This window comes from Lotus japonicus, chromosome 6 (genome assembly GCF_012489685.1).
Source record: "Lotus japonicus ecotype B-129 chromosome 6, LjGifu_v1.2".
Classification (NCBI taxonomy): Eukaryota; Viridiplantae; Streptophyta; class Magnoliopsida; order Fabales; family Fabaceae; genus Lotus; species Lotus japonicus.
The window spans coordinates 48,835,681-48,858,611 of NC_080046.1; the positions used below are offsets into that span (position 1 = coordinate 48,835,681).

Sequence of the window (22,931 nt, forward strand, 5' to 3'; positions counted from 1 at the left end):
GCGGTCCTAGGTTTTCATGGTGGTGATGGCTTCCACGTGGTGGCCATGGTGGCTGCCCTTTAGGTTCGCGCGAGGATGATGAGGAGGTGATGGTGTGACCGGCGGTGGCTCTCATTGAAGAAGAAGAAGAAGGAGGAGGCGCAGTGATGGTGGTGTGGCCAGCGGCAGTGGCTCTCATGGAAGAAGAAGAAGAAGAAGAAGAAGGAGGCGCAGTGATGGTGGTGTGGCTAGCGGCGAGCTCGCGTGAGGAAGCTCGCGGTGGTGGTGGCTTGGCCGAAGAGCAGTGGCGGTGACCATGAAGAAGAAGATGAAGTTGTGTGGTTTTAGGGAGAAAAATGGAGAAGAAAGTGAGAAAAGGGAGAGATGTCGAGATTGAGAGAGAATTTGGGGGGGGGCGAAATTTTTGGGTAAAAAAATAATATTAAAATGAAAAAGAAAATCCAGGTCACTAGTTCCGTTAGTCAAACTAACGACACTTAACAGAAGGGCTTGAAACGCACGTTTTTGAAACGTTGGGGTGCCTGACCGCTATGTTTAAACACGGGGGGCCCCAATCGCTCATTTTTGAAAGATCAGGGGCCCAAAGTGGAATTAAGCCATTAATCTTTTATTTAAATTTCAAAATAAAAAATAAAAAATATTTCATTTGAATTTAAATTTTAAGTGCGAGATAAAAATATTTTCATTTGAATTTAAATTTTAAGGATGAGATGGAAAAAACACAAATTCAAAAAATTAACCAACACATTTTTTTAGTTTTGAATTAAAATAAACCAACACATAATTAGTCTTTATATTTTTGTAAAATTACTCTTGGAATATATATATATAAGATTGTTTGTTGGTATATTATTCTTTTGGAAATACAAACTCATGCAACTATGAATTTTCTTTTACATTTAATTAATTAGATTTTTTGTTTTTTTAACTAAATACTTTTTAAAAAATTCTTGAAAATATTAAAATCTTGCCCCTTATACTATAAAGATTTTTTTTGGTACATCCCCTTATACTATAAAGATGACACATATTAATATATTATAATAATTTAATCCCATCGCAATTTTTCTCAATTAAAATCTGCAAATAAAATCAATTATTCTAACAAAACTTGAAAAAAACCTTAACCCCTTACTTTGAAATCAATTTGACTAAAATGTAACCCAAACTTCATTAAAATGAGTTGAATTTTGTGTTTATCACTCTTCATATGTATGTATTAAATAGGTATATGTGAGACCTTTTAAAATGTTTATGAAAAGAAAGATAAAGGGAACATGAGAGAAGTTTCACATGAGAGGCATCCTGATTCTTGTCATGCTAAGCATGGAGTTTCACCAATAATTTGTTTAGATTTTATAATGTTCAATTGGAAGTAGAATTGTGCTTGCTACTGTCATTTTCATTTCAATGCATATAACGATACAAATCTGTGTTTCCCCTTCCATACTACTCTTACATGTCATATTGATATGTCAGATTACACTGAAGCCAATGACAAACTAATATGAACTACTGATATTTGAATGAAAGCAACTTGAATATTCATTAACTGCACATCGTAAACTCTGTAGTGTAAACATCCTCTCCTCTTTAAAAAGATCAATATGATCAATTTATATAAAGCAACAATGTTGTCTTGATGCAAAAACTCAATTACAGGTCATTCATAGTTCTCATAGGGAAACTATCTTTGAATGTGAATGCCCTCCAACAGAACTTACTTCTCCATGATGATGATCATCATGAAAAATTAGGGTCAAAACTCCAACCAAACACAGTACTGAACCAACAAGGAGTTTGTCATACCGCTCTACCCAGTGAAACTTCAGCTGACTGGCCCCATAGAATGATAACGCTACCAGTGAAGTCATCACAGTTATTGTACTGCAAATCAAATATTACAATGTGTTAAGCTTTAACAATAGTACAAATATTCGAACATAAAAACTTCCACCAACTTAAATTGACATCTGAACCAAATGAGTAGCTAGTACAATTCCCATATAAAAAATTGATAGGGCTTCAATGACTACACATACAGAATAACAGTAAAATACAAGAGAAAACCGGGACTGTTTAGTTCAATATTTTATCAGATAATCTGTATTTTGCAATAACAAACAAGTTCTTGCATAGAATCAGATGGGGCATGGTGAAATTATAGCAACTAAGAGCACGCCACTTGTGCAGTATTCTCTTTTAGCACAAGTCTTGGTGGAGAAAGGATTGACATGACATCATGTTTTATGATTTAAATTCCTAGATGTTCCTTAACATGATATGTTAATGTTAGAGTAAGGGAGATTGTATTTATAAGTTCCTGTTTCAGTATACAATACTTTTCTTGAAGTGAAAAGTTGCATATCAGCCTCTGCTGATTTCAAGTTTATAGCCGAAATCAGAATTTCTAACCATGATATTAAAAGGCCCAGATTTCCATGAACCAGTCAGCAATAAAACATGCACATGGATCCACTATATAGACACACAAAAAGTAAAAAAAGATGAAGGAAAGTTTGCAAATCTAAGAAGAAAAGGCATCAATGCAACTGATAGGTACCTGAATAGCAACACTATGATAGCCAGCACCATCATGGTAGATGAATTTCCAACAGCAAGAAATACTGGAAGTGTTGTGGCACAAGGAGACAATGCAGGAACAAGAATAAGCCCAGCAACAGCCATTTTCTCCATCGGTTGGTTGTGCGAATGATTATGGCCACCCTTTCCAACCAAAAACAACAGAACATAACTACCGCCTAGAAACACAAGCAAAAGTGATGCAAGCTTGTGAACTGCTTCTTCACCAACAATGGTGTTTGCCATGGTGACTGCTGTTATACCAAGAAGTGCCGTGGATATTACGTGTAAAATTGCTCCTAGTGCAGCTGCATGAAAAAGAGAAATGGACAATTTAAAAGAAGATTTCCACAGACAATGCCAGAGGAGTCCTCAGAAGATGTCAGTTTCAGTATTTAATTTAGGTATAACATCAAACCCCCAAAAATGTGGCAGATAACAATCTAATATTTCCATGTGGAGGAGGAATCCGTTGACTCCAGGAGTCAATTAAAAAACAGACTCCCAATCTTGACCATTGATTTTATTAAAATTTAACGGCTAAGATTAAAACCTAATTAAACCCTTCCTTGAGTTGTTGCCGGCTGCACACCCAAGAGGGAATTTCTGTTGATCGGAGCTGCTATCTAACTACCCTTTATTCTCCATCGAATTAGACAAAGTGGCTATTGGGTGAAAAAGTTGGCTTGTATTGGGGATTAGACAAAGTGGCTTCATTCTTTACGATGTTTTAAGCCAAGTTGAGTTTATGGTGGTAGAAACAATGATGCTTTAAACTAATTGCCTCGTTATTCAATCTCCCTGCATAAAGGACCTCTCAATGAGTCGATCAATAAGGAATTTTACCAAGTTCTCTTTGAATATCACTTAACTAGTGCACTGATTAGAATTTGTCTCATAATGATTACAGTGTCAGAGCAAGACAACCTAATAACAAGTTTCCACAAACATGAGAGCGTGAGATGACTTAATCTCAAGGTCAAGATCATTTTATTTAAATCTAATCATACCATTCATTTATGTTTTCCAGTCAAGTTTAAATTCTCGTCATGAGTAACCAGCTCACACTGCTCTTACTCAATGTATACATAATTTGGTTCCATATTTTGTAAGTGCTATAATTGACTCTCCACTGTCAGAATCAATATTTTGGTGTTTGGATATTTCCTTCCACAATTAAGTGCGTGATTAGAAACTCTTTGACTTTCAAAAACGACGGCGAAGACATAGTCATGGTGAACATAAGCAAAAGCTAAGGGAAGTTGCTTCTGTCCGCCATGATTTCCGCTTCAGTATGGTTTTCGAAAGGGTTTCCAAGACATGCACTAAATCTAGCTCCAAAATCAATTTTGGGATGAAGCAATAAATCCTAGCTTCTGAGGTGGAATGTCACAACTTGGGTCTCACAACATTCCTCTATGAAAATCACTTTACTCATAACTATATTCAATCATAAATCACTTCACTTTCAACTCCCTTTTACTAAAACCAATTCTTGCACTAAGAAATAGGAACTATGAGAACATTGTTCCAAACATGCACTCCCACACTCACCCTCTAGTCTGCTATGTTCTATATATAGAAATAATCAATGTTGCCAAATAAAAACACAATGATTCCATGGTATATCACCATTTTTGACAAGTTTAAGAAAAAAACAAAACAGAAACAACAAAATGCCATCTTTTTCATGAAGTATATACTAAAACAAAACAAAGCAATTATTCATGTATGATTTGATTCAAATAAAAAACCGCATTCCAATAAACTGGGATCTGAAAAATCCAAACAAGGGGAGGGGTGAAAAACGTACTAACGAGAAGGGTTCGTGAGAGAGTCCACTTCTGGGCACGACCGACAATGGAGAAGGGAAGCCAGTGGGTGGGAATGAAGGAATGGAGAAGCGAAACGGTGGCGATTCCTCCGATTGTTGGAAGATCCTCAGCTGTCAGAGTATCCATTGCAATTTGCACACACACACAGATTTGGTTCAGAGAATGGAAGTTAGATGAGATCTGTGTTATGAGTGCATCTCTCAAATGGGAGTTACATTGATTGGCATATGAAGGTTTTGAAACAATGTTCAATTCTCACTGTTTTCTTCTTGGAAATTGACAAGGGTGAGAGTGGAAGAACAGAGGGAGGAAAGTTGTTGGGGAAATGAAATGAAAATTGTTGCTTGGAATTTGGAAAACAAAAATGATTCCTGAACCACTATAGAATCACCCCTAAACACCCATTTTCCTGCGGATTTTGCTTCGGATCCCTAATTTAGGAATTTTAATTTTACACGGTTCTGTGCTTTATGGTTAGTCATGTGTATTTAGGTGGTTAGTTCAGTGTATTATTTTGCCAAATCCCTAATTTAGGAATTTCAATTTTACACGGTTCTGTGCTTTATGGTTAGTCATGTGTATTTAGGTGGTTAGTTCAGTGTATTATTTCGTCAAATCCCTAATTTAGGAATTTCAACTTTACACGGTTCTGTGCTTTATGGTTAGTCATGTGTATTTAGGTGGTTAGTTCAGTGTATTATTTCGTCAAATCCCTAATTTAGGAATTTCAACTTTACACGGTTCTGTGTTTTATGGTTAGTCATGTGTATTTAGGTGGTTAGTTCAGTGTATTATTTGGCTAAATCCCTAATTTAGGAATTTCAATTTTACACGGCGGTTAAATAAACCGCCGCAAAATCATTACCTGCGAAAATGCGTTCGAAAATAGTACTTTCCTGCGGATTTTCTTACAAATTTTACCTTCAAATTTTTCCGATGCAAAATCCGCAGGAAATCCCGTAGCAAAATCCGCAGAAAAAAGGGGTGTTTAGGGGTGTTTCTACTGTATGGTGGTTCAGGAATCATTACTGTTTGGAAAAAGGTTAAGTGTAGCAACAATATAATATCATTGACAATTTAGTATAGTATATTAAATTAGTGTAACATTTTTCAAGTGATTATATGTCTTGTGAATGGCGTGGAAATAATTAGAGAGTAACTAGTTTAGTTAAAAGGAATTAATAAGTACTACTAAGTTATTAAGGTTGATCACATGGAGGATATTATATGGTTAGAACTTAGAGGTAGAGTGGGGTTGAGAACAATTAAAAGTTGGATATTGAGAGAGATTTAGATGTAAAAGATCTAAATTTAATACTTGGACAAAATTTTTATAGGCTTAATTCCACTTTGGGCCCCTGATGTTTCATAAATGTGCGATCTGCACCCCCCGTGTATAAAACGTGCGGTCAAGGTCCCTGATGTTTATAAAACGTGCGATTAACGCCCTTCCGTCCAAATCCGTTTGGTTCCTCAGTTGACCAAACGGGAAATGCTGACGTGGCGTTATTTAATTAATTAAAAATTCATTTTTCATATAAAATTATTTCAACATTATTTCAAAACATAAAAATAAAAATTATTTCAAAGCAAAAATTTATCCAGAAGCTTCTCTACATCTTCAACCTCTAACTCATCTTCTTCAACTTCCCTAATCAAAACAAAAAAACTCAAACCCAGATAGAATCCCCAATCAACACCCAACCAACCTGCAACCTCCTCCCTCTCCCACCCACCTGCTATCACCACCCTTAGCTCACCCCAATCAATCTGCAACCTCAACAAACCCACCCCTACACACCTGCAACCGCCACCCTTAATCCATACCTCACCCCAATCAACACCCAACCAACCTGCAACCTCAACAAACCCACCCCACCCACCTGCAACCGCTACCCAACCAACCAGAGGAGAGAGCGGGATCGAGAAATAGAGGGCGAGATCCAGAGGAGAGAGCGAGATCGAGAGAGAGAGAGCGAGATGCACAGGAGAGAGCGAGATGCACAGGAGAGAGCGGGATCGAGAGAGAGAGATCCAGAGCGAGATCGAGAGAGAGAGAGAGAGAGAGAGCGAATCTAAGAGATTTGGGGTTGTGGGGTGAGGTTGGGGTGAGGTGAGGTTGAGGTGAGGTTGAGGAAGCCATGGAAGCCATGGAAGGAGGAAGGAGGAAGGAGGAAGATGAAAGAAGAAGAAAGAAGAAGAAGCGTGAAAAGGGAGAGAGAGGGTCGAGTGAGAGTCTGAGTTCATTTTTTTTATTATTGAATTTTAATATTTTTTTATTTTTGTTAGAAAAATGATTTTTTATGAAATTAAATAAGTGTCACGTCAGCATTCCATTTGGTCAACAGACGGAACCTAACGGAAGGGCGTTAATCGCACGTTTTAGAAACATCAGGGACCTTGACCGCACGTTTTATACACGGGGGGTGCAGATCGCACATTTATGAAACATCAGGGGCCCAAAGTGGAATTAAGCCATTTTTATATGATTCATGAAACCAATTTGGATGGTTACTCCTATAAGGTTATGTTTGTATTCAGGTTGATAAATTTTAAAGCACATTCAAGCCAACAAATGTAAGGAGTTACCTTTGAGTTGCTTCATTAGAATTCATGTTTATTCATCTAAATTGTTTGATACCATGTGTGAACCCGGGCTAAAAGTTGGTAATAGATTACTTGTTAATTCATAATAAATACTTAAGTAAATACTTATCAGGTGGTAACATGATATACTAACATATTATAATTTATTAACTCAAATTGATTTAGAAAAATTCATAACAAATTATAGTCTTATGGTTTATAAAACTTATCATCATATCTTTGTATTTGCGTCGAATAGTCAATTTTGACAATTTATTTTTCGTCAAAATCAATTTTGATACTTAGAAAGCTCACATAAGTTACAACCCAAAATTAATTATGACTTTAGAATCAATTCATTAGGGTGTTAAAACATGCAAATATCAATGTCTCGTGTTATATCCATCTTTTCTAGTTTCTAGTTTCACACTTGCAATTTCCTTACACTAATACTTTCATACAATGGGACTAAAAGTCAAAGAACATTCTTGTTTTTCTCTCTCATTATACATTGAAAACCTTTGCATCCTGCTCTAAATTTTACTAGATCCTTCCATATGACGAGTTGTTCTCAGTCCTAGACTATTACAATAAAAATATACAGCCAGAAAGAAGCACCTGGGGCACTATGAATGTTGTAGTGAAATATGACAGAAACCCACCAGATCCTTTCAGGCCATATGATCAAACTCTGACATGAAGCCTTTGAGTTTTCTACATCCATTCAAGATACCATATGTCCATTTCCGGTACTGTAATCATTACCCTTTTCAATATTTCATGCAACAGGAATTTTAGGTTCTCCTAAGTTCACAAAAGCCTCTCCCCATGCCAAGCGTTCAGTTGCAGCATTCCAAGACACAAGGTGGTCCATAAATACATTCACATACTTTGCTCTGTCATTCTGCCCAAAATTGGCACAAGGATTGTTAGGCAAATGTTTGTGGAAAATAAGTGTTGATTATGATAGTAGTTACATACCTTGTAATCCAGATAGTATGCATGCTGCAATAAAGTAAAGCGATAGTCAGTAATGAGCTATTGATTACTACATAAATGTTATTTCTTGTTATGTAATTTGCATATGAATCTACTTGTTTTGGTTTGAGTTGATATATATATATATATATACACACACAGAGAGAGAGAGAGAGAGAGAGAGAGAGAGAGAGGTCATACCTCCCACAAATCCAAGTTGATGATTGGCTGCATGAGAAAAGATGATCAACTCCATGTCCAATATTAAATCAAACAAAAATTATGGAGGAAAGAGGAAATGGACTTACTATGTCATCCCACACAGTAGGGCAAATGGCATTTGAAGTTTTAACAATGGCTAGTCGTCTTTCTTCTCTCTTCACTGGTACAATCGATGAATATTAGCAACAACCCACCATTATTAAAGCAAAAGATCAAACAATTAACGTTAAACTAAGACAATTTATGTTAGCATAGGTATACCCAACAGACAACTGGTCTGACAATGCACATATTCTGGAATTGAACCAGCCAAAGAGCATTTAGTAGTTAACTGCCTCAGATAAAATATTAATTCTCAATGAATAAAAGCAATGAGAAACCATTTCCACAACCAGAAAAACAAAATTGACGTTCTTATATTTAAATCTTATATTTAGTTTAGATACTTAAATTGGTTGTTCTTATTTTAATAGGATTGGGAGCAGAGGAGGAATCAATTAGGAATGGACTTACAGACTAGCCAAACCCAGCCAGAACCAAATAATGTGAGGGCAGCTTCTATAAACTTCTCCTTAAAATTTGTAAATGATCCAAAATCCTTTTCAATCTGTTCAAGAAGACCTAGTATGGGCATATCTCCCCCTCCTGGTTGCATGGATTCCCAAAAGAAGTCATGATTCCAAACCTGTGAGGAAGGGGGGAGGTTAATCAGGTTAGGCAGTATTAAAACATAAAAGCACATAGCAGCCACAATCGTAATTTTACTATTATGATGAACAGACAAGATTAGCTTCATCACACAGATAGGGCAGACAAGTTCTATTTTGACGCAGACTAGAGAAAATGCAAACAGGCAAATAAACATTTAAAAAAAAAGACTACAAGAGAGAGGAGGAACAAACGTTTACTAAAAGACAAGTAGAAATAGGAACTGGCGCAAAAGAGCCACAAGAAGAAAGATTATTAATTTATTTCAGCTTCCAATTTACATTGATTTAGTTTTGAACTTAGAGTTTGATATATTTAATACTTTATGGTCTCCAGAAGAGTCTCAGGTGCAAGTTTTCTGATCATGACCTGAGGTCTCAATATGTGCTCACCAAGTGTACATCACCTTGATCCACGTGCTTAGTGGTTATTTTTTTTTTGAGAAGACAGATAATATATATATATATATATATATATATATATATATATATATATATATATAAAGATAGGCTGGACAAAGCCAGCAAGAGATTACAAAAAGAGGGGAAAAACCCCAACAGTACAGTAGGAATAACGAACAAAACAAAAAGGCAAGGGAAAGCAAAGCTACAAATACTACAAGGAACCAGATAAGAAGACCTGCAGGCAAAGAGAAAAAAAAAACACGACAGCACAAGTAAGCAGAAAAATAGCCCAAAAAAAAGAATATGGGGCTCAATGCACTCCCTCTGAATGCCACCACAAATTCGTAGCGCGGTTGCAGCCCGCCTTTGCCAAGGAATCCGCAGAAAAGTTTGCTTCCCGATATATGTGAAAGATACCCAAGCAGTGAACTTCAACCATTAGGAGATCAATATGGTTGAGGTCATTCAGCAGCTTCCAAGGCCGATTCTTCTTAGATTTAACCCAACCAATAGCAATGGTAGAGTCGCTCTCTATAACCAAGTCTTTGAGATTGAATTGCTGGCAAAATAGCAAGGCCTTTAGGATGGCTTTCACTTCAGCTTCGAAAGCCCACCCATGCCCCATGTTAATGGAAAAGAAACCCATAATCAAGTTTCTATAGTCTCTAATAAGTCCCCCCACTCCACATGGCCCCGGGTTGCCTTGGGAAGCCCCATCAACGTTGAATTTAAGGACTCCTCTACTTGGTGGTTCCCAAACTGCCCATCTTTGTTTGTCCACAGGTTTTTTAAAGCACAAGAGGCAAAAAATTCTACAGAATTGATCCAAGGAATAGGGACACTCCTTCCAAATAGCTTTAACCCACCAACTGATTCTCAAAAGATGGATATCCCAAACCTCTTGAGCACAGGATACTTTATCTTTGAAGGTCACCTGATTCCTTTCGAGCCAAATGGACCAGACCAATGCATAAGGGATAAGAGACACAATTTTGAATCAGAGATTATAGCACACTCTTCCCACTCGGCAGCCAAATCGCAGAGTGATCTTGGGATGACCCAAGAAACACCCTCCCGCAAAGATATGTCAGTCCAAAGTTTCCAAGAGAAGGGGCAGTGAAGAAACAAATGTTCACAAGACTCAATCTCATTACGGCACAGGGAACACGCACCATTGTCAGCGAAACTGACCCCTCTTGACACCAAATTCTGTTTGGACGCAATCTTGTTATTACAGGCTTGCCAAAATAGAAGTCCAACTTTAGGGGGGAGAATTTTCTTCAGGAATGAAGGAGCTGTCCATTTCTCACGTGCTTAGTGGTTATACTTCATAGATATAATCTTACATAGTTCAAAGTTCCTACTAAAGAGTAAACTACCATTTGAGATTTACCTAAATTAGTAAATTACTCCCACCTGCCCACTTCATCGTTTTTTTTTTCCTGACAACTACAAGTGAACGTAATTTCTGAAGCAAGTCAAGAGGTAAATGCAAGTTTGGAAAATTATGAACACTCAGACACTATATTTCTCATTTACTATATAATAATATACACTAGAGTATTTTGAATAGTTTAATATGAACAAGCAAGCAGACTTAGAGACTTAATCAACTTAAAATGATCACATCCAGTAAGCAATCAATTTAATTAGTACCTCAGCTGCATTGTTGAATTCAGGCAAGGGATTGCCATTGTTGTAAGTCACTTTGACTAGTTCATCCAAGGTGTGACCATATAGTATATCATCCTTCTCCAGCTGTCTGTTCAAACCTTCTACAAAATTCCGATGATGTTCTCCCCAGTGCATGTCAATTGTCTTCTTACTCATATATGGTTCTAATGCATCCTAAGAGCATCAAAACAGAAAATAAAGTAAGAAAAGAGTTATGATAAAGGGCCTACCAGTAGCTGCTGAGGGTAATGCTGAGCATTGAATTTATAAGAGCCACAAAAGGATTGTAGGATTCCTAATTATGAATTTATCATATGGGCGCTTAGTCTTTCGAAATTCTAACATGGTGTTAGTACTTTTTTTCCAATTTACCCAAGATATAGATACCTTAACAAAAAATTGAATATATTGAAATTATAGGACATCTATCTTTGGAGTTACTACAACAAAGTTTTACGGCATCGTGTGATCCATGTAGTCAACCCCATCTAGTGGGAAAAGACTTGGTTATTGTTGTTGTATAGAAATTATAGGGCATAGGTAAGGAAGGAGGAATAAAGGAATGCTAAGAATAATAAGGTTATAATGATCTTGGTGTGTAATAATGTGATACAAAAGAGAAAGCAGTAGCCCTTATTTATGGTAGTACTAGACTCCTAATCTGAATCCATAAAGGGAATAAATCAAGAAATATAAGGTAGTCTAGAAACCACTTCTAGAACACCATCTAGGGTACTCTAACATATAAGATACAAGAAAGATATTTTCAGAAGGAAGTCTTGAATTCTAAGATATTGCAGGATATTTTCTACATATTTTCAGAAGGGGTCTTTATTTTTCGCATAAATTTTTTTCAGTTACAATTTAGAGTTTGTTGAAAGGCTAGATGCAATAAATAGTAAGACCGTCGTTAAAACATCCTTCTATGATGTCATCCCTTTGGCATTTACTAGTAATTTTCTCAATTCTAGTTTCTTTCTTGATTGTTATAATGGCTAAAATAGCAATAGGTATAGACTTGTTTTAACAAGCTTAAATAAAATGATATATGACAATTAAACCTATGAATGCAACTATTTTGCTGATAACTTTTTTACTGCACAACCTGCTTCAGCTACAAGCATGTATGCCAAAACAGTATAATTGTCACTAAACAACATGGATTCAGGTAATGAAATGGTTCACTTACAAGTTCATAAGGAGGGGTTTTCAAGCCATAAAATGCAGTAACTTTTGAAGATCTAGGCGAGCCATTAAACCTCCTGTTCTGCTTAAATGCAATTGATGGTAAACAACACATCAGCACAAAACAAAAAGTAAGTTGTCATAGAGAAGAAATGTTTGGTAGAAATCAAAAAGCAGTCCACGGAAGTTAATGGTTACATTTAGTTTGCTCAAGTGCAATAGAAGTAAACATTCAGAGACTCTTCAGAATTTTCTATGTTGAGGAGTGATACTACCCCAATAACCATTTCATGTTGTCATGAGCCTATTGTACAAAATACAGAGAGAACTGATAACACACACAGTCTACATGTAACCGCTAACTAATACTACAGAGCCACACTATTTCCCACTTATTGCCTATAACCCCATAAGTCATTTTACTTTCCTTGAAGGAATAAAACTCATGTTCAAAATCAGAAATGAATTTCAATACTGGAAAGTGGAAACCCACCCAAGTCAATGGAAACTTTGCAATTCTTGATATTACATTGTAATTTGATATGTTTCCATTTCTAGAATAGAATTAAGTTCAAACATTTTCATGCAGAAGATCCAGATTGCTCAATGCAATAATATATCACTATGTCTTCAAACAAAATTAAATATGTTTAGTGTCTGAAACTCTATTTATCAAAAGTACCAAAAGACAAATATGACACTAGAAAACTAGACGCAGACAATTTATCTTGGGTACAATGCATTTTCATGGTTATTATGTATATTATTAGAAAAAGGAAGCTACAGAAATTACGAATTTTAATACGGGAATTAATCAGCAAAACAATGAATGTCAATCAAAGAAATTTACCCTGTGAAGAAGCTTTGGAATCTTGAACTTTCTAGATAAGTCTGACAAAATGGGATGAGAGCTAGTAGGTATAGGATTGAAGTAACAGCAAGCCATTGTGACTTTGTTCCCTAGCATTTTCATAAACAAATCAATTCAATATGTAGCATTTGATTGTGTTGCAGAAAACAGCTATTATAACCCAAACTGTAGAAAATACAATTCTGTAGAATTTGGGGGAGAAAGATTCATTTTCATTCCATGGTCGGATAAGGATTTCAGGGCAGAAACAAATAGTGAAAACAATACATTAATTTAAGAGTATGAAATGAAAAGAAATAAAGTCCTTTCCCTATCAATAGAAATAATATGAACACTTAAACAGCTAAAATCAAAATGGACTTCATATACAAATAATCTCTTTAATGAATGTAAATAAATAAGATTACAGCTGCCCCAGCTAAGACGGCCTAAGAAAACAAATTCAGTCAATCACCACCGATTCTCACTCTGCTAAATCAATTATCTAAGTCAAAATTTCAAATTCTAGATAAACAATGACGAAGTGGAAAATAAACTTGATGATGCCCTCTTCATGCAAAACCAATGCCCACCCACCTCCAAATTAAACCCAAACTCATGCCTTTCCCACATGGGGCAACAACATATAAACAAGAGAATTCAACTGAACAAACCTTGACCCATCTATTCACATGAAGGCATGACATCAATTTTAGCTTGCAGATACTATGTTCCATCCAAAATCAAATAAGCTAAGCATATAACTAGAATAAACACCAAATCATGTATCCCTAAAAGTAAAAGATAAACAACAACAACAACAACTATAATAGTAGAATGATAACAGTAACAAGAGCAACACAGCTTTGAGAAACAGTTCCCGAAGCACGGACAACAATGTTTACAAAACAGAGAGATGGTATTCATTGAGGCATTTCAACAAACATTTGGCATACTCAGGAACTTCACATTTCATTCTATAGAAGAAATGAAAAGCTCGTGAAGGAAAAAAAAAAACCAGAAGGGAAATTCAGAAATGGGAAAAGAATGTTACAAGATGCTGAAAACCACGCAGTTGAAGATGTTGAAGAACAACGTTGGTAACTTGTTCTCTCAAAGGAAGACAGAATGGAGCAATGTCTTGAAGAAACACAACCTTCTTCTCTGACTTGTTTCGGTGAATAAAAGATAACGTAACAAAAGTTCAACCAGACCGGACCGGACCGTGAATAGTTACAGAACCGGTTCGCAAGGCATAGAATATCATCATCTATCATGTTGATTTGAACTATGTTAAATTGCTTTTTTTGGTCACCCATTGAGTCAATATAATGTTTAATCTGATTAATGATCACTTATGGATTAGAAGTAGTAATTTCAGTTCGAAATTGGTGAACCGACTTTGCAAACGCATACTAAAGCGAATTATACCATGCTTGCTATTTTAGAAGAGCTTACTAAATTCGATCAAGAGCCTACTTGATAGAAGTGACCATTATATAAATGATGACGATGAGATACAACTCAAAAGTGATTTTGTGGAAGTTCATTGTAGGAGACTTTATCCTTCGTAAATTAGATGTTGGTGGAATGAATTCATGGAAAATTAGCAGCCAATTGAGAAGGCTCATATAGGGCAATCCAATCAACAGATAGAAGGGTTTATGCTATAAAGTCTCTTGATGGAAAATGTGTACCATACTTTGTTGCAAACTTAAGAATATACTATGATTGAAGAAATTAAACAACCTCTTCAGATTGTTCTTTGTAAAGTCCATACTCCAACTTCTGAATCAAAGCCGAGATGAATTCCAATGATTCTTCTTATCACTCATCTTTTCTTGATGTTTGCAGGTCAATATATCACAATGACTTGATTTTCACCTCATATACACTACAAGAAAAATGATAAATGCTGACTTCCAAAAGTCGTATGTAATCACTAAAAACTATCAGGAATGCTAATTTATCGACGGATATTCAACAACTTGAAATTCATCGATAATAGACTAGTTAAAAATAGTTACAGACAACTCATCAGTAAATTATTAGCGGTCCAACTCGAACATGGATTAAGTGATAAAATTTACGTAATAGGTTAGATTTGAACTAAAAATCGGTAAGCACCCTGAATAAGCCCTTAATTAAGTACTACAACTATAATTACACGCTTACAAATATTAATTTAATACTTCTATAATTAATTTAAGCCAAGAGTCTATGTGGGATCAATTTGGCATATTCCTCATGTACTTCATTTTCTTCTTCTTCTTCTTCCTTCTCCTTCTTCCGCCATCCACCACCCACCACCCACCGGCCACCACCATCCTCTTGGGCCTAGGCTTAACAGTGTCCAATGGGCTAATGCTATCAATTTCTCACAAAGCAAAGCATTTTAGTGTAGCCTTCAAACTATTGTTTGGTAGAGAAGAGAGAGATAGAGAAGAGAGAGTAGAGAAGAGAGAAGTTGAGTAGAGAGAAATATGTGAGAAATATAGTAGATTTAAAGAGAAGAGAGATAGGGAAGAGAGAGACCCCAAACATAGTGTAAATCAAGCCTTCACTCATCTCTCTTCAATCTCTCTTCAATTTGGAGAGACCAAAAAAGTGGTGGGACCCACCACTTTTTCTCCCCTCTATCTCTCTCCTCTCACCTACCAAACACACATACTTCCCCCTAAGAGCAACTCCAACGCTGGTTTCTTAGTCCAGCTGGAGTTGCTAAGAAATCAAGGGACAGTTTCTTTTGCATTGGAGCAGTTTCTTAATGGTTTCTTAATTCTCTGAACAGTGCCCAGAGTTTCTTCCACAAGAAACTTTGCTTTTGGTTTCTTAGCATTAAAAAAATATTATTTTCTCTCACCAAAACCCAACTGATTTCAGTGGGAAAACAACAGACTGAAGATGAAGGTTAGAAGATGATCAAATTGAATAGAAAACATAACACAGATAGAAAATAATTACAAAGCTTCAGAAGATTAAAATTTTACAAAGAAAAATGGAAAAAAAAAATTACAGAAGCTGAAGGGTGTAAGGAAAAAAATTACAGAAAAAAAATTACAATAAATTTTTGCTTGATCCGGTTGTTTTTCTCTGATCTGGTGGCGGTGGCAGAGGGTGGCCCTTGAGGAAGGCTTGCATGTCTCCGATCCAGTGCTTGAGGGGCGATTTGGGTCGAGATTGAAGCTTTGGTGGCGGCTGAGGGTAAGTTTTGGTTGCGGTGGTGGGTGTTTGGTGGCGGTGAGGAGGTGGTGAGACGGCTTTGGTGGCGGTGAAGGTTGTTTGGTGGCGGGTCAGTGGCGGTGAGGTGGTTTTGGTTGTGGTTGTGGGTGTTTGGTGGCGGAGAGGTGGGTTTTGTTTGAGGTTGTGGGTGTTAGGTGGCGGTGAGGAGGGTGGTGAGGGTGAGGAGGCCGTGAGGTGGCGGTGGTGAGGGTGAGGAGGGTGAGGTGAGGAAGAAGAGAAGAGGAAGAAGAAAAGAAGAAAAGAAGATAAGAGGAAGAAGAAAGGGGAACAGCGCTAGGGTTGGATGGGAGTGATAAGGAAGTATTTATAGTGGATGACCGGGTTAGCCGGTCATCCAACCGTTTGGGACCGGTCCAGATCGGTTTTGATCGGCTGGACCCGGTTTCCTGCCCGTTTGGGCTTTTTTTTTTTGAATTTTTTTAAATTGACCGGTTTGACCGGTTTTCTGACCGTTTTTTCAATTCTCAGCTTCTTTACCTTATATATAGTGCAGTAGACCATTTGAAACACCAACATTTACTCCCACAATTTCTCTCTTGTCCAAAAATTCTCAAATTTCTCAAAATGTCTAATCCTTATGAGCAATATTATCCACTGCTCGACAATGAAACACCTCCTACAAGTGAAGGTTTGCAACCTTTGCCTATGTTTCCGGCACAAAACCAACCTCCGCAGACTTGGTGGAGCATATTTGGCAGCTTCCCGAAAACGAGAATAATGAAAATTAACCTTCAAGTGTTATTATGTATTTCATTTCAAATGTATTGTTGCTTATTTTTCATTGTCATGTATTTTCTTTCGTCTTTATTTCTATCATTCAATAAAATTGTTTTTACTAGAAATAACACAATGTACTTTTTTATTTTTGTTTCAAGTTAGCATGCCGATATTTAAATTTAATTGTTTTAAATATTAAGTAAAATTAAATTTAAATTAAATTCGTATTAATTTTAATTAAATTATTTTTAAGTTGAAGTATTGATTTAGTATTAAATTTTAAATCTAAATTGAGTGAAAATAAATATTATTAATTTATGTTGTATGGTGGGACACGGGTGGGACCCTTCAAATAGTAATTTAAGAAACCATGGGTTGGAGCAAAATCTGCTTCAGTTTCTTAGGAGTTTCTTAAGTCTGATGTGGCAGACAGGGCCCACAGGAATAATGCTGAATAGTGCTGAATAGTGTGTTAAGAAACCAGATAAGAATTTTGGGATTGGAGTTGCTCTAACTCTCTCTTCTCCATCTCTCTATCCAAACCTCCCTCTACCAAACAAAGTGTTACCAAACTAAGAGTTGTAACATGGAAAAAGAAATAAAAGCTTTATCTTTTGATTGGGAGTCTATATTATGTTCTGCTCCTTTCTACAGCCAAGGTCTACAAGGCCACCAATCAATGACCATCATCATATGTACCTTACTTTCGGGGGCCATGGCAGTGGTCACTGGTCAGCTCGGTCCCCTGGTGGTTGTCATTCTCAATTAATGTGCATATGCATGGCCTAGCTACTCTGTCACTACATGTGTTTCATACTTTTTTACATGTTTCAATTTTGAAGTTTGGAATTTATTTTAGGGTGTTGTTGCGGTAGCTTTTAAAGTTTGAAATTTATTTTAGAGCATTATTCTAGTAATTTTTAAGTTTGAAATTTATTTCCTAGATTGTTTAGAGTATAAATAAGGGTGGAAGTAAAGTAGACGCCTCATTCTAAGTCTATAGTGTGATCCGTCAAAGGTCTGATCAGGCTTGACCCATCAAAGATCTGACCCGTTATTAAAAATGTTAAGTTTAAACATTTTAAAAAAACTTCATTAACTAAAATTATTAGGCTCAAGTTATAAAAAAAATTGTTTAACCTAAAAGTCAATCTGTTACATAATATTATTTTTATTAATGATATAAATAAATATAAATCCATGACATGTAAAAATATTTGTTATATAGTCTACAATCTATAAGTCAGCTGGCTTACTAGCTTCTTTAAGAGAACATTTTCGATAAACTTGTAAATATGCTAGTAGGCTAGATCAAACCATCTTGAAAGTTAGGTCAAAATTTAAAATTTGGCTTATGAGATGCCACATGCTAGACTTAAGCCACAGAATTATAATTAAGGTCAAGATTATGAAAGTTTATTATAAGAGAAAGCATGAAAAATCAATACACAAGACATCCATTTTAAATAGGTACCAAAAGAAATTGCTATAATTTTATGACATAAAATCTGAATGAATTCAGCACGTTTGTACTAAATAAATTATGGATATGAATTCATTAAAATGACATGCATCTTTTTATACTACCATTATTATTATGTTAGGAGCAATGATTTATAAGTTATAACCTCAAATAATAATAAAAATTATTAAAAATTAAAAAAGACACCACTAAAAGTAAAACTTTATCGCATTCCACTCGCCTTGTTTATATCACATGCAAATGCAGAAAGACTGAGAGACTGAGATACAGCTTTTGGTCTTGTTAGTTACCTCCATGGCCACTGAAGGACAACCTATACGCTGCAAAGGTGTTTCATCAATACATATTTTTCCCATTCAATCAATTATATTTGTTCTTATTTTTAGTTTGATAGATATAGTATGCTTTAGATTTTGGTTGAACTCAATGTGATCTATTCAATGTGTCTAATTCTAACTTTCTGTTTATAATGTGAAATCACGTTTGTGCTACCTTTGATGCTAGAAACATGCATGCTCACCATTCTATTCTCATTTGAATCATGTTTGAGATGAATATTGAATAATGCTCTGATCTGATGGTTGCCTTTTTCATTGCAAAACTATAGCGGCGGTTGCAAGAGCCGCCGGTGAACCGCTAGTAATTGAGGAGATTGTGGTGGCGCCACCAATGCCTCGTGAAGTCCGGATTCGTATTATATGCACCTCTCTCTGTCACAGCGATGTCACTTTCTGGAAGCTGCTGGTTTTTTTCTTTAAATTTATTTTTATTATTTATTTATTTAATCTCTCAGTCCCTTTCCAGCACCTTTTTTTATGCATACTTTATTTTTTCTTAATATTTTGTTGATTTATAATTTTTTTATAATATATCTGAATGATTTTATAATATACCTTTTTCTCTGTTTTGACTTTTGAAGGACTTTTTTCCAAGAATATTGGGTCATGAGGCTGTTGGGTGAGTTTCTGCACTAAGTTTTTTTTATGATCAGATTTTAATTGCTGCCTTTGTTTCAATTGATTATTTTTCCATTGACCTAAATGTTTTGTGCTTTGCTAGTGTTGTGTGGAAGATTTTTAATTGAGGCTTATAATATTTTGAATTAGCTTATATTTCTTTAGAATCAATTCTGACATCCAAAAGCTAGCTTCTCTCCAGAATTGATTTTGACTTTAGAATGAATTGTATACAGATTCCCAAACATGCACTTACTAGATGTTTGTTGTCAAATTTTGAGCATGAATATCTGCAAGCACTTTGATGGTTCAATGAAAAGTAATTTCAAAGTACATGATGCAAATTCTGTTACTATCTATGTTTCTCCAGTTGTCTTCTTTGTATTTTGCATCCACTAACTTCTTCCACATATTCAAACTCTGATCAAATCATATGTTTCAACTTTCAACCAATATTGATGTGATTACAGGGTTGTGGAAAGTGTAGGGAAGGATGTGACAGAAGTTACAAAAGGAGATGTGGTTATTCCAATTTACTTACCAGATTGTGGGGAGTGTACAGATTGCAAATCAACCAAGAGCAATCGCTGTACTAATTTCCCATTCAAGGTGTCTCCTTCCATGCCGAGAGATGGTACCACTAGATTCACTGACCTAAACGGAGAGATCATACATCATTTCATGTTTATTTCAAGTTTCAGTGAGTACACTGTGGTCGACGTTGCCAATGTAACCAAGATTGACCCTGAAATTCCACCTGACAGGGCATGCCTCCTCAGTTGTGGCATATCAACAGGTAATTTCCTTAACAATGAAAACTCTATCTGAAAAATATAGAGAAGGTCAACATTAGTTCTAATCTAAATTATGGTCAAATTAATCGGCCTAGAATAACTACAAAGGTTTTCTTATTCATGTTAACATACATTTGATTCAATGTTTTGAAGTCTTGATTGAAAATTTCGATTTTAGGGGTAGGTGCTGCATGGAGAACAGCAAGCGTGGAGCCAGGGTCTACAGTGGCTATTTTTGGTCTGGGATCAATTGGATTAGCAGTATGGACTCTTAACATGGATTTGGTTTTCTTTGTGACTTAGTGTTCTTTGGTCATCTCTATACTTGAAATGCTCATTGCTATTGATTGGTTTCCTAGGTTGCTGAGGGAGCTAGACTTTGTGGAGCAACTAGGATTATTGGAGTTGATGTCAACCCGGGAAAATTTGAAATGGGTAATGCCTTCTTTGCAGAAATACTCATCTGATTACAGTTTCTATCATAATGTTTAAATGGTTTCTTTTGATGTTATTGTTATGCAAGAATTCTGAAATTGATCTTACGTGTTCAACATTCTCGTCTAATCAGGAAAAAAGTTTGGACTCACAGACTTTGTCAATTCTAGAGAATGTGGGAACAAACCTGTGAGCCAGGTCTAACCTCTTGAAAACTTCAATCCTTGTTGCGAAGGAGATTTTATTTTTTCCCTCATTGCATTAGATCAAACAAAAAGATAAAGGAAAATTTGTAAGTAAATATTGTAAGCATATTCATGTGTTCAATGTCTTCAAGAATTGTCTGTCAAGATATGGTTCCTGTGCAGGTTATCATAGAAATGACTGGTGGGGGAGCAGATTATAGCTTCGAGTGTGTTGGTATGGCGTCATTGGTACATGAAGCATTCGCTTCTTGTAGAAAGGTACATGAAACTCTTAAAGACTCTGAAACACAACATGAATGAAGCTATAATAAATTCTGATTTTGACCAATCTCCCCTCTGGATAAAGTTTGAATGGCCACTAAGTTCATGTTTGGATTAACTACTCTTTCATCGTAATCAATTCAAAAATCCAGAAACTACTCATCACAGAAGCTTCTCCACAGATTTGTTTATGCCTTCAGAATCGATTGTAAACATGCACTAAAAGTTGTAAAGTTTTAGTTTGTGCTAACTAACCAGAGATTCCAATATTCCACATACATTATGATCATATATACTTTACATTAGATAGAGGAAGGCTTGATTGAACTTGCCAATACTATGAGCTCCATAGATCAATACTTAATGATATAACTAAGTGGAACATATGATGATTTTATCTTCAGGGTTGGGGAAAAACAATTGTTGTAGGAGTGGACAAGCCAGGAGCCATGTTGACTTTCAGTTCTAGTGAGGTGCTTCATGATGGGAAAACTCTCATGGGATCCTTGTTTGGAGGACTCAAACCTAAGACTCATGTGCCCATTCTCCTTAAACGTTACATGGACAAGGTCAAATGTGAACATTCTATTAATCTTTCATCTTTGTGCTATGTTCTCTGTCTTTATTACAGCGATACCATTTGGGACAGTTCTAGTCTTTTGACATTTTCCCCTTTATCAACAGGAACTGCAGTTGGATGAATTTGTCACTCATGAGGTGGGGTTTAAGAACATCAATGAAGCTTTCGACTTATTGTGTAAAGGGCAGTGTCTTCGATGTGTGATTTGGATGGAAAAAATGAGCACATTCATTCTTATGTAATGTTAGCCCTTGAATCATGATATGCAACATTAGAACTATTGTACAATGCTATTCTCTTTTGTACTTGATTTGATTAAAACAGATTCAATAAAACAGAGGTGCTATTCTTGCACTGCAAATGCACTTGAAGCACCACTAGAGTAATTAATAGGGGAGGTGATGGTGATATTTGGTGGCTAAAATCAAATATAAATTATGGACAATTTTTGTAAATATTTCTTGAGTTGGAATCCATTTTTATCGCTACTGTGGTGCATTGCTTGTTTATGTTTGTGTATAGAGGCTATGAAGGTAGAAAAGGGACAAAAATATGTGTTGTTGAGAGGTTGGATCATCTAGAGCAAAGGTTCTCTACAACTCCCTTCTTCACAACTGTAGACCATTGGTTTTTGTAATCATTGCTAGGAATAATGTAAATAAAGAAAAGCTTATTAAATTAAAGAGTTTAGGGTGATTTATTTGCTGCAGAAAATCTGAATTCGACGATACAATGGTTGGGTTATGTACCTCCTATACATATTTCTGACAAGGTGCCATACTTATTTATTAGCATGTTTGGAAAACCTTATACTAATTGATTCTAAAGCTAAAATTAATTGTGAGGCGAAACATCTGTGAGTAGCTTCTGAATGTCATAATTGATTTTGAGAAAAAAATAAATTGATTCAAGCATTCTAATGTGCTTGCTGATACAACATGTACTTAATGCAGAATTTTACAATCTATAGTAGTCCAACAAAAGCTTTCCTTATGATTCACACTAGAAAACATGAATTATGTGGCAGAGCACTAAATGCACATACAAACTCACTACTACACATTACAAATACACAGTCAATACAATAGTCTTACATAGGAAGTACCTTAGATATACCATCCAATTAGCTTTGCTAGTTCATAAGCATATATTGACAGCATATTAGTAGACATAAACAGTACCTAAGTAATCTAATGGTTTACCCTTACAAAAGCACAGTATAATAAACACA

General features: G+C 35.8%; 3 protein-coding genes across 3 annotated transcripts; 1 reads left to right on the top strand and 2 right to left on the bottom strand.

Annotated features, from left to right (window-relative positions):
• Positions 1–1,381: 1,381 nt before the first annotated feature.
• LOC130726310 (uncharacterized) lies at positions 1,382–4,782 on the bottom strand. Its single transcript, XM_057577552.1, has 3 exons — positions 4,397–4,782; positions 2,564–2,891; positions 1,382–1,887 (listed from the first exon to the last, which is right to left on the bottom strand). The coding sequence occupies exons 1-3, from the start codon at positions 4,542–4,544 to the stop codon at positions 1,677–1,679; spliced, it is 687 nt and encodes a 228-aa protein (XP_057433535.1). The 5' UTR covers positions 4,545–4,782; the 3' UTR covers positions 1,382–1,676.
• A 2,603-nt stretch (positions 4,783–7,385) lies between these two features.
• On the bottom strand, positions 7,386–14,362 carry LOC130726567 (superoxide dismutase [Fe] 3, chloroplastic). The gene is made up of 9 exons (XM_057577861.1): positions 14,080–14,362; positions 13,026–13,135; positions 12,180–12,257; positions 10,973–11,164; positions 8,718–8,889; positions 8,291–8,364; positions 8,184–8,210; positions 7,986–8,009; positions 7,386–7,908 (listed from the first exon to the last, which is right to left on the bottom strand). Exons 1-9 carry the CDS (start codon positions 14,342–14,344, stop codon positions 7,783–7,785), a joined length of 1,068 nt encoding a protein of 355 aa, XP_057433844.1. The 5' UTR covers positions 14,345–14,362; the 3' UTR covers positions 7,386–7,782.
• Positions 14,363–18,640: 4,278 nt separating this feature from the next.
• Positions 18,641–22,061, top strand: LOC130726833 (alcohol dehydrogenase-like 7). Its single transcript, XM_057578144.1, has 10 exons — positions 18,641–18,796; positions 19,076–19,212; positions 19,388–19,425; positions 19,895–20,220; positions 20,397–20,479; positions 20,578–20,653; positions 20,787–20,851; positions 21,022–21,117; positions 21,525–21,689; positions 21,805–22,061. The coding sequence occupies exons 1-10, from the start codon at positions 18,763–18,765 to the stop codon at positions 21,940–21,942; spliced, it is 1,158 nt and encodes a 385-aa protein (XP_057434127.1). The 5' UTR covers positions 18,641–18,762; the 3' UTR covers positions 21,943–22,061.
• The last annotated feature ends 870 nt before the right edge of the window (positions 22,062–22,931 follow it).

Coding starts and splice junctions, on each gene's coding strand:
- LOC130726310 (XM_057577552.1), bottom strand. CDS start 4,544: ATGGATACTCTGACAGCTGAGGATCTTCCAACAATCGGAGGAATCGCC. Junction 2,892..4,396: donor CTCACGAACCCTTCTCGTTA/GTACGTTTTTCA, acceptor TTTTTCATGCAG/CTGCACTAGGAGCAATTTTA. Junction 1,888..2,563: donor ATCATAGTGTTGCTATTCAG/GTACCTATCAGT, acceptor TTTGATTTGCAG/TACAATAACTGTGATGACTT.
- LOC130726833 (XM_057578144.1), top strand. CDS start 18,763: ATGGCCACTGAAGGACAACCTATACGCTGCAAAG. Junction 18,797..19,075: donor ACAACCTATACGCTGCAAAG/GTGTTTCATCAA, acceptor GCAAAACTATAG/CGGCGGTTGCAAGAGCCGCC. Junction 20,480..20,577: donor TGGGATCAATTGGATTAGCA/GTATGGACTCTT, acceptor TTGGTTTCCTAG/GTTGCTGAGGGAGCTAGACT.
- LOC130726567 (XM_057577861.1), bottom strand. CDS start 14,344: ATGGGTGACCAAAAAAAGCAATTTAACATAGTTCAAATCAACATGATA. Junction 12,258..13,025: donor TTCCAAAGCTTCTTCACAGG/GTAAATTTCTTT, acceptor GCATTTAAGCAG/AACAGGAGGTTTAATGGCTC. Junction 7,909..7,985: donor CATACTATCTGGATTACAAG/GTATGTAACTAC, acceptor AATTTTGGGCAG/AATGACAGAGCAAAGTATGT.